This window comes from Rhinolophus ferrumequinum, chromosome 5 (assembly GCF_004115265.2).
Source record: "Rhinolophus ferrumequinum isolate MPI-CBG mRhiFer1 chromosome 5, mRhiFer1_v1.p, whole genome shotgun sequence".
NCBI classification, from domain to species: Eukaryota; Metazoa; Chordata; class Mammalia; order Chiroptera; family Rhinolophidae; genus Rhinolophus; species Rhinolophus ferrumequinum.
In genome coordinates, this window is record NC_046288.1 from 5,139,674 (window position 1) to 5,151,776 (window position 12,103).

Genomic DNA, 12,103 nt, shown 5'->3' on the forward strand with positions numbered 1-12,103 from the left:
ACTGGACCAACTGACATTGTGGGGCAACCTCTTCATGGACTATTTCCCTAGTCTTGAAATGGGGAAAAAAAAAAATTTGAAACAATTAGAACTTTTTACTAAGACTCTAAAAAGGTTAGCAAAGAATTTATCATTTCAATTTGTTATGTTGAAACATAAATATTCACACCTTTCCTTTTTGTTAAAAGAAGTCTTTTCCATTATGATAATGAAATTGTCTTGAACCTGCATAGAAAATAATACACAAAATAATGTAATATACTAAAATAATAAGGTTAATTTCTTTCCTGCTGTCACTAAATTCATGCTAACAGTCTCTTTAGCTTGACATCAATTAATGATTTCAATTCCAGACTCTTGTCGCAGTGTTCACCACCCTTTTCTGTAATTAAGATGGATGATGCACAACGAAGATAAAACATACAAGACTTCTGTTCTTGTAACATTTCTATTCATTAGATTTTTGCTTTACAATAAATGGCTTTTAGCACTAATTGCAGTAGAGTAAGATGAAAGTAACTTTTTTATGACTATTAAGTACTGTCTTTATATATCCAAAAAAGGTACAAGGCATGAGAAACACTATTGAGTGACCAACTCCTCAGGATGAAAAAAAATCAATGGTGGACTTAAATTACTCCATTATATCCAAAATACTTCTAACTCCAAAGCTTATGAAGCTTTGCTACATAAAGTTACCTACCAATGGTGTATTTTCTCAAAAAACTCTTAAGAAACAGAAATTGACCTTTAATGATTTTAAGTTGTAAAAAATTCTGTTAATGTCTACAGAAGATAAAATATACTAATATTAGTTTAATAAATTTTTTTTAAATAAATTTCAGATTGCTGCATATTAGATCATTGTTAATCAGCTTCAAAACAATGTTTAAGATCTTGCAATCAACTCTTTGGGGAAACATTTTACCCGCAACTTATTATACTGTCATCTAGAAACCTAATTCTAGGAAGAAAGTTCCTGGATCTTTTCCCAATAGTATTTCCTCTCTCTAAAAATAAAAAAAATCAGTATTACTGAAATAAAACCCAAATTCATGGCAGAATAAAATTTAAGCTACAAGACAACTGGAACAGTTCAGTTTAAAGCAGTTTTAGTCATCTGATGAAATGCTCTGTTTGTCCCTCAAAACACTTCAGTAAATGGCAGACTTCAGAAACACTGTGGTTCGACTCGTTAGTGCTTTAACTTACCCTGCTAGGTAAATCTAGCACTGCCACCTACCAACATAGAAGCTGCCAATTTGGTGTCTATACTGAATTCTCAAATGAGGGACAACATTCTACTAAATTTCTTACTTTAAAAAAATATGTAAAATATTCCATTTCAGTAACAATAAAAACATCAACAACAACAAAAAACATCAATAGCAAAAATATCATAGCTTTAAGTGGGATGTTAGTATCTTTGTAATATTGAAGTAGAAGTTCCTTGGGAAGAAAAGCTTTACATATTCGAAACGGGTCCTTAAAAAAATTGCTTGAGTTTAAGAACAACTGTTTTGAAGCTACAATTCCATTTCAAGGGAAGAATGTGAGTTGTTGAAATCCGCAGTAGTACCTACTAAAGAAAAAAACCACAGGCCCAAAATGGAGCCACTTGTGCTAAAGCCCATGACACCAAACTTAGACTTAATTAATACCTGACCCAACTGTAGTTTCAACTTTCTCTGGGAATGTAATCTTAATCGATCTTCTAGAATCTTCTAGGCAACACCAATGAAGCAATCGTCACGTGGGCCCTTTCTGTGTCCCTCAAAGGAAGCTGAGACAATCTGCCTGATAAAAACCCCAACTTCTCCTAAAGGAAGGTAACCTTGCCTGAAACAGTCCTTTCTATTCTTTTGCTAACGGTTTTCTTGTCCAGCTCAATTTCCTACAAAACCCTTCTGTTTGCACAGCTCCTCAGAGAACCTCTCTACTTGCTGGATGGGATGCTGCCCGATTCATGAATCATTCAATAAAGCCAATTTGATCTTCAAATTTCCGTGAACTGAATTTTTGTTCTTTATCATACCTTCTAATAGGTGGGAGGAAAAGTTAAATTTCATCCCTTAATGCTAAAATGAGATGATACCAGTTTTAAAATATAAAATGGTTAAAAGTTGTAAAAGAGATAAAAAACAAATAAAGCTTTTATAGAAATACTACTAACCACTAACAGAACGAAAATTTTTAAAGAATGTAAGCAGTTAAAAGAATGCATGTGTCCCCCCGCCCCCTACTCCTCCAAAGACCTTTGTGTGAGGATAAGGATAGGAAGCCTCAGTGTGGGTAGAGAATATTTCCATTTTGCTAAATTCATAAGTTCTTAGGAGGTAGACCTAGACCCCAAATTACCATCTTTATGAAGTATTTATTATTAACGCAAGCCCGACCAATCTCTCCCCTTCTCAAAGCTCTACAGTCACCTATTTTCACAATTGATTATACTGTCTTATATCAATTTTTTAATGTTAACACATTAAAATCTTTCCCCCTTCTTAACAAAGGAAAGGATCCCTGAGAAAGGGAATATAATAATAATAATAATAATAATAATAATAATAATAAATTATATATTACATTGTGTATTCAATATATTGTTAATAAAAACTTCTCTTTTATACTTTCTAATAAAATGCTGGAATATTTCACTAACCAAAACACACACATGCGTGCGCGCGCGCGCACACACACACACACACACACACTCACAGATATTCATTCATTCACATTACATTTGGGCTTTCCCAGGTATCAAAGCACCTACAAATTTTTCCTACTCAAAGAGGTGCTACAATCCCAAATACACTTAAGACAGCTCTCATGAATAACAGAATCGCATTTTCCTACTCCAGTTACAGCCTTTCAATAAAATCAGTTATATTTATATTACATACACACATGTGTGCACACTCAAGACTTAATTTGTGCAAATTAACAAACTCTTAAAAATTTTTGTTCACCTGTATGATAAACATGATCTAGCTAGACATAGCTAAGTAGAGATAGAGATATAAAGATATAGACATAGATATAGATATATAGATAGATATGGGAATTTAATAAACATATTAATAAATGCTCGATGAAACTAATCCCACTTAGAGTTGACTTTTCTAAAAGGTTCAAGAGGTCAGAGAAAATAGGAAAAACTCTGCTATAGGATAGAAAAATATATTTTTCAATAAAAAATCCAGCTTTGTTTGAATGACAATGTGTGACCTAAATGAAAAGGTTATCTGGATTATCTGAATTCTAATGTCAGAATTCTGGGAACCCGAAACTAAGTTTTAAGCCAAATGAGCAAAAACTTTTTTTTTGCTTTAGATATATAGGGAATGCACCTATTATTGCTACATAGATTGTTTCTCCTGTGATTTCACTAACTTTGTATTCATGCACTTTAAACTTTATTACTGCATTATATGGTATATAACAAAAATGTTAACTTCTGCAAAAAACAAGTGAACGTATATCATCTGCCAAACAGGACCTTACCAACTAAGAGACACTACAAAAAAGTTTTTATGAAAATTTAAACTAATTACTCAAAGCAGATAATGGGAACAGTAAAACTGAAAAGAGAAATACCAGTGAATTTGAACCAAATGCAGAAATGTCATAAACGCTTGCAAAATGATACACCAAAAACTGTGAGTACACCACTTAGGCCTAGTATTTAAAATGCAAGGCTTTGAATGGTGATTTTCACTTTGAATAATGGAATATTTCAAGCCATACATTTTCTTAGCAGATTTATAAATACCTTTCATATACTGGAAGAATTTTATAAGAAATTCATTAACTTTTTCATGTCTTCATATAAGAATTCAATCCCCTTGGAAATATTTCCAAGCACAACTTACTAGGTAGATACAGATAAAATCATAATAGGTATCCCTTGCTGAGTAACTACAAAATGCAAGCCAGTTAACATTATAAATCTCATTTAATAGAATGAGTAACATATGAGGTAAGTATTATTTTAGAGTTGGGGGAGTTTGTCCAGATAGCACAGCTAATATTTCATCTTTGAGACCTTCTTTCCTTCTTTCTGTTCTTCCTTCTCATCCATCCGTTTATACAGACTTGGCCTTATTCCAGAAAGCATTTAACATGACTTTCTAAGAATGTGTAAAAGTGCAAAATAAATCAAAATGAAAGTAGATGTTAACTTTTTAAAAGTAAATATGTGAAGAAATATGTATTTTATAGGGGGAAAAAAATAGAATGGCATAAACCAGTATGTTAATGGTAGTAGTATTACAGATAAGTTTTTGTTTCCTTATTTTTTTCAAATTTTCTACAGATTTAGAGTTAGAATAAATTTAGTATTAGACCTTAAAATGCATGTGTTTTAAACAGGTGAGAAACATGTGGGAAAGAGAAAACTGAAAAAGAAAGATGGAACAGGACTAAGATTCACAAGTACACAAAACAGAAGCCATGAAGTAGAGGCAGGCTGAAACGTGGCTCTAAACTTGCTCATGGTTCTAGGAAACAATCAACAGACCTCCACAGCCAGTTAGATGAGTGAGGGGGATGGATATGGTTCGACCAGGAGCCAAAGGTTGATTGTCTATTCCTATCTTGATGACTCATAATGTACCTTAACATATTTAGGGTTTTGAGAAATAATGGAGTAAGGAAATACGCATAAATTGGTTTAACTAGGTATTTCTTAAACATATTTGCACATGGAACCCTCTTCCACTGCTGAACACTTTTTTGGGAAACCCTGCACTACACTGTTTATACAGCAACTATTAAAACCATAAGTGGAGATATCACTGGAGCAATAACACAAAAGAAAGCCAAAATGTTACTTCTGACAGTTGGTCAACAGAAAAATCTATCACTGTGCTTTACAATGGAAGCTAAGTGGACCTGAAGATACATAGTTCATTTAACTGAACATGTTCTACTTAGGGTTTGGAGCCCAATCGTTCATATAGTGGAAATAAATCAATAGGGGCTCTGTCCCTAGGCACGCCAAAAAGAAGAACCAGTAAGAGGCAGTAAGCACTGAATTCACACCTTAACTCCAAACACCAATTGCTTTGCTTCATTTCCCCGCCTAGGCCAAAATGTGGCCCACAACATCTCTGAAAGGCTAGTGTACCTAGGCTCAAAGCTCAGAACTGGAAGTCAAAATAGCACATCATGGGGCCAGCTAACTTCACCCTTGGCATCATCCCAAGATTCCCCACTTCTCAAGAGACCTCAGGCATGCGGGCTCAAGTCTGTGACAGGGCAGGACCAGTGCGGCCAAAGAACAGATCCATGCGGCGATCTTCCTCATACATTGTCCTATGTGGATAGCATGTATTCCCGACTCACCTCCCAGTGATGGCAGTGAGTGAAAGGGAAGAGGAGGAAGTTAGCAAGAATGAAGTCAAATTCAATCTCAGAACCATGCTAAGAAGAATCTAATTCACTTTCACGATCTAAATAGATCTTAAAGTGGAAGGAAAACATTTTAAATTATGGTCATTGTCCTTTTAATTTTTCAATATTTATATCTTGACTAACATTTATATTTTTTCAATATTTATACCTTGACTGTAAGGATGTGTACGGACAAATACTATTTTGGTATGTAGACATGTCATAACTAATTACTAAGGAATGTCAAGTTTTAAATGGAATCAGTCAAAATAATTTTTGGAACTCATAGCTACAGTGGTAAATAATGTTGCAGGGGATGCTTTACGACTAATCAGTAGTGAAGTGATGAGATTATCAGCAGTGGTTTATTTACTTTTATCTATTTGTCCAATCAAATTCTTCCCAAAGAAGTTGCAGTTTCCAGTCTCAAAAGGAGCTTTGCCAATGCCGACAGACAGAATAGAAAGGACATACAAAAGAAGGCTTGCTCCATCAAAATAACAAGCACTAAACACGCTCCATTTATGTAATTCATGCATTCACTTGCCCTATTATAAGACCCATGAGTTTAAAAAAAACATACTTGTAAAAATTCTTATTAAAATACAAAGTCAAAGTATAATAGTTTTCTTAAATTATGAAGCTAATTGATTTTTTAATGGACCATTCACTTGTTCCTTGACCCTAAAAGATTTTTATTCTTAGGCCTCCTGGATGTTGTAAATTCATTATGATCTACCTAGTAGTTCCCAGAAGTATTGCACTATTAGAGGTATAGAGGTGGAGATTAAAAGCAAAACTGAGAAGTGAACTGTGCCTTAGGCAAATTAATAATACAAGTGAAACCATTATGCAAAAATCATTGTCTGGCTGGAAATATTTGACTATGCATTATAAAAGTATTTTGGAAAATATTGATAGAATTCTGCAATGAAACACAGCCGTAATCTTAAACTATAAAGAAGGAATATTTAGAATATGAAAAATGGTACAGGATTAATGAAGCTATTCCCTTTGGCTGGCATCACGATAGGGAAGAAGTATATTTCTATCGCTCAGATTGTTCTCTAATCAAATCACATATTTGCCTGTGGATAAATCTGAGTTCATACATTTACCTAATATATACTCTTCCTTTAGGGACAAGCAAGTCTCTTAGGATAGAAGTTGATACTACTGAGTGACTAAATGCCATATTACACAGCTAAGGAATACTGTGTGCCTTGGCTTAAAAATGGTAAGTTGATTAATAAGTTTGGGGATCCCAAATTAGTGAGGATTAGAGAGAGTCCTAGAAATTAAGACAGGTAGAATGATATTTAGAAAATAAAAACTGGGGAAGAAATAGTAGAATAAACCCAGACTTGCATCACAAATTAGAAGTCCATATTTTTTCCCACTTAAATATTTCATAGTTTGAAAAGCTACGAACAGAGAATCAGAGTAACTATCCTAGCTAAAAGAAGAAACCTCTGCAGTATTAAAAATGAATGGAACAATGTCCAAACATTAATAGCTTTTATAGAAAACTGTGGTAGAATATTCTTTTTAGTTCTTTCATTCACTGTGCAACATCAGACCAAAAGTGCCACGGATCTAGAATTGTAGTAGGAATACTGGACTCTGCCCTAAAGATGGTGAACTGTAATACTAGCTATAGGTAACATTTTTCTTTATAACCTTGGTCAAGACACTAGAAATGCCCTTACATCCTGGATTATAAAACAGACACTCTATCTCTTCTGAGGCAGCTCTGCAAATGAAATGTGATGATACAGAGGCACTCACTGCAGGCCTGTACACTGTAATAACAAAACTGTGAGGTGCTTTCCCATCCCCTGAGAATTCTAATGAGAATTATTCTAATCACTTATAAAAATAGTTTTCAAGTATCTACTTAAAGTAACTCTTCATTCCTCTCCATTTCATTGGCCTTTGGGTTCTCCACATGGAAGGATTCAACAGTAGATAATGGAGGGGTTCAGAACAGTCTACTTAGAATGTGCCACTTTGGCATGCCAGTCATCCTGAGCTGAGGACTACTGTGGCCCCAAAGACTCAGGAAGAGCTTTCACCTCCCCCTTAACTGCCTAAAAGAATTTACACAGAGGGCTTGGTCTAGGAAGAGAACTATCACCAGAGATAACGATGAAGAATATGGGCCAGGTGTGGAAAACTGGGGAACTTATTAGTAAGGCCGGGTTGTTCAAAGTCCTGTCTGTGTTTCCTTGTCTCCGCGGGGTGGGACAAACATTTGTTGACCAAACATTTGTTTTTCCATCTTCCTGTAAATTGTCTGCCTCCCCTTTGAAGTCCCAGACACCGATCCTCTTCTCCTTATCTCAAAATAGTGTATAAGCCTTGATTGCCTGACTTCCTGGAAGCCTCATATTCTTATGGAGGCCCCATACGTAATTTAACTTAATTTCTCCTGCTAATCTGTCGCAGGTCAATTTAATTTTTAGACCAGCCCGACAAATCTAGAAGGGTAGAAGAGAAATTTTTCCTCCCCAACAATAACAATCTTTTTATAAGAAATGGAATAAAATTTAAGTAAAAAATGTCACAAAATGTGATGATAAATAGGAGAAAAAAAGAATTAAATGTCAGTTTGAAAGGAAAACAACATAGAAAAAACTATTAGCCCCCTCAATTGTTATTATAAATCAAAATATTTTAAATGAGTTATAAAAATTCAAATAGTTTTACTTCCAGATGAGTGCTTCTTAAAAATTATTATAATATACTACATACTCATAGATGAATAAAACAGGATTTTATATATTTCTTTGTGATTTTAAAAGTGATCGTAAATTCACTATTACTTTATGCATCTAATGCCCTACTATCTCCTGTGTAAAATATCTTAACTAAAATCAATAAAATTCACTTTAATGCCTCAAATAAATGTAAGGTTTTTCTTTTCATCTTTCTTTATGTTGTATTCCTCCCACAACAATCAGTATTTGTATTGACACAGAAAAAAATAAAAATCAATTGAATGCAAATTCTTTACATTTTAAAAAAAAAAAGAGCAGAAAGAAGAAAAAGAACCTCTAGCTAATGAGGTTTAATCAAATAACTGAAGTCTACCTCTCCTGCTCCTGCTTCATTCGTATTCTCTCCTCTTCTGATGTAAGGGAGTCCTGTATTTTTATTTTACCCGTTTTCTCAATCTTGTCATCTTTTCGATGTTTGCCAAACCTGTTGACAACAAAAAATTCTAACTTGTCAATATATACAAAATGAGTTCTTTTTTTGTGATAAAGACATACGTAACCAATGAAATGTGAGCTTCCTTAAAATGAGGGCCAAAATGTCTCCTGTGATTCCCTAGGTTTGCCCAGTATTAATATATTTAAATATATTATTTTATTCCTTTTTAATTAGAACTTTCCAGGGAAAACACTTTTGGAAAATGGCCTCAATACCCACTCTTCTTTTGCTAAACAAAAATAGACAACAACAATAACAAAAACCTTGAGTTCATCCTTATGAAACAAATAATTAATACACATATAGGACTGAGTGCCGAATACTTTATATTCGGGAGGATGAGAATCTGCATTGAAATGGTTTTCTCTTAGGACTAAAGAATAATAATCCACAATCACCTGCTTAATAACCTCTCCATAAACAACTATTCGTATTTTTATAGTCAGATTTACTGGAAACATTCATCACAGTTTATAACTGACGAAGAGGCCATGTTTGCAAGGTTTAAAGTACAAAGGATAATTTACAGTACTATAATACTTTTAGCTTATAAAATTGAAAGCTTTAAGGCATTCCCTTCAAGTTCTTTTCCTAAATCTGATGAAAGGCAATTGCCAATGGTGGACTCTTTGAGTTGAAAAATCTATATCTGATAAAAAAACAAATATGAGGAACACACGCATGATTCACAAACAGTCCGTACAAACTTCCACAGATGGGCACTGAACGTGAGGCTCTCTAAGAAAACACTAACAGTATCTTCTAAAGGCATCCAAAATATCTCAGAAACCTCAGACTTGGTATCAATTATTTTTCATGCTCTGTTGTTTTCCCATAAAAGACCATGTTCTCTGGAACGCATGTGACACATATCCTCAAATAATCTTCATTTATGGTGATTTGGTTACCAGATGTTTCAAAAAAGAAATCTTTTATAGGCAGTTACTCAACTATGCATTTATAAATATGTAAAGAATATTGAGTATTTCTATCTGAGAACCACATGGGAATCTAGCTTTTGGTGTCAATCATATGAGAAAAAGAGAAATAAAAGGGAAGGCCCAAAGTTGAAATAAAGGAGCAAAAAGTATTCACCTAATGGCATGGGTGGTAGCATAAATCGTTATTTTATTAACACAAATCTGATGTCAAATACTGGTCTATATGTGAAATGAATGTGGGAATATTTCATATGCTAACTAAAGTAACACTTTGCATGCAAAGAGGTATACAAATAAGGAAGGGAAAGTATTCTTAAAGTGGTAAATTAGAAAAGTTAAAATACCACAACCACCATTCCTTTAAAAAAGTATGTATATTGCTACATAGTACTCAAAACTGGCTGTAAAATTAATTTCTATAAAGTAAATCTAAGCTTGAATTTTAATGTTACTTAAAAATTGGAAGACCACTACATCGCAAAAAAAAAAGGAAAAAGGAAACAATAAGAAATAATCCCCAAGAACTTGAGTCCAGACTCCTTTACCTTTCCTTAATTTTAAAAGTTAAGCATAATGACTGATTTTATATGTGAAATCTAAAGAACAAAATAAACAAAACAGAAATAAACTCATAGATACAGAGAACATTTGATGGCTGCCAGATGGGATGGGGGTTAAAGGGCTGGGTGAAAAAGGGGAAGGGATTAAGAAGTACAAATTGGTTGTTACAAAGTAGTCATGGGGAGGTAGGGTATAGCACAGGGAATATAGTTGATAATATTGTAATAACTATGTATGTTGTCAGATGGGTACTAGATTTACCAGGGTGACAGATGGAAGCAGGATTGGGGAACAGGGAGAAAAAGGTAAAGGGATTAAGAAGTAGAAATTGGTAGTTACAAAATAGTCATGGGATGTAAAGTAAAGCATAGGGAATAGAGTCAATAATATGGTAATAACTATGTATAGTGCTAGGTGGGTACTAGAATAGTCAGAGGGATCACTCCTTAAATTACACAAATGTCTAACCACTATACTGTACACCTGAAATTAATATAAAATAGTATTAAATGTTAACTGTACTTGAAAAATTTTAAAAGCAGGGAAAAGGTGAAGGAGAATAAGAGGTTCAAATTTCCGTGTATAACACAAAGAAGTCATGGGGATGTAACGTACAGCATAGGGTCAATAATACAGACGGTGCCAAAAAAATGTATACACATTTTAAGAAAGGAAAAAACTGTACGAAAATGGTAATACTCAATATATACTAATAACCAAAAACGAATACAAGTCATGTGTATACGTTTTTTTGGCATCCCCAGTATTGCGATAGATTAGTACGGTGTGAGATGGTTGCTGGATTTTTGGCGATCACTTCTTCAGTTATATAAACGTAACAAGTATACTGTACACCTGAAACTGATATAATGTTATATGTTAGCTATATTTTTAAATAAAAATCTTAAAAAAAGAAAAGTCTAAGTTCAAATCTTAATACATGATATTTAATTTATAACTAGGTACTGCTAAAGGTAAAACATTTTAATCATTTAGTTTTTAATTCATAAATGTTCTTGAAATGATACAATGCTGCAAATGATACATATTGACTTGTTTTGTTTTTAAAGACAATGTGCTGGTTCACATTCTAGACTACAGACATTTACTCTATATCATATTTGAGAAACACTGTGCAGTGACACGAGATACATTATTTGTACCAAAGGTACTGTTTGATCTCATAAGAAGATCATGTATATCTTTACTTTGAGTTAATAATATGAGGAAAATTGAGAGTGATTTTTCCATGTTTTAAAAGTTTAGATATTTTTCAGCCCCAAACCAAATATTGGGTTTAATTAGCTATGTTAAAATCTTTTTAAAATGGTCTTGGTCCTACTTTGTAAAGAAAGTTTTAGTTTTATATCTCAGTGTATCAACTTTCAGCTTTTTATCTTACATACACATGATTAAAACAGAATCCTGACTCATATTTAAAAACCACATCTTTTTTCATCATATTAGATATCAAAATATCCGTTTGCTAGACTGTCCCCTAATCACCAGAACATACTATTTTATTATTTGTAAATTTATTATCAAACTGTTACAGTATACTTTCCTTTTTTAAATTATAGATTCAAGATTAATGAATGAAAAAGTATTCACAGATAAAATGTTTAAAGATTAGCATTGGGACATTTCCCTTAATACCTGTTTTAGTGAATAAATTATGTAATTTCTTTAAGGCATACTATAAAACCATAGCATATTACTCTATAATTGGGGTAAAAATGGATCCCTCAGCTGTAATTTTTTGACAAAATGAAAAAATGATTGTAAATGAAAAAAACTGACCAACCATTCTAGAATATAAAAGAGAAAAATAAAGTAGCTACACCCTTATTCACTCTAGTTGCCAAATATTCTAGTGTTCTTTTTAATTTATATTTGCTTAATTCTTCCTAAAAAGCAGGGATAAGTCACTGAAAAATTTCAGCTATATCTGTTCTCAAAAAGTTAGTTTAACAGCTGAAATCAGTAATCAACGT

The 12,103-nt window shown here is 33.1% G+C and overlaps 1 protein-coding gene across 12 annotated transcripts in view; it reads right to left on the minus strand.

The window, feature by feature from the left end:
• The window catches only part of PARD3 (par-3 family cell polarity regulator), a 609,985-nt gene that overhangs the window by 147,957 nt on the left and 449,925 nt on the right, over nucleotides 1-12,103 (minus strand). For 9 of the 12 annotated variants that reach the window (XM_033105846.1, XM_033105847.1, XM_033105851.1 and 6 more), the window contains one exon: nucleotides 8,485-8,595. The exons of the other annotated variants lie outside the window; for them this stretch is intronic. In XM_033105846.1, coding sequence (XP_032961737.1) covers nucleotides 8,485-8,595 — 111 coding nt within the window. The remainder of the gene's footprint in view (nucleotides 1-8,484; nucleotides 8,596-12,103) is intronic. 12 annotated transcript variants of the gene reach the window in all.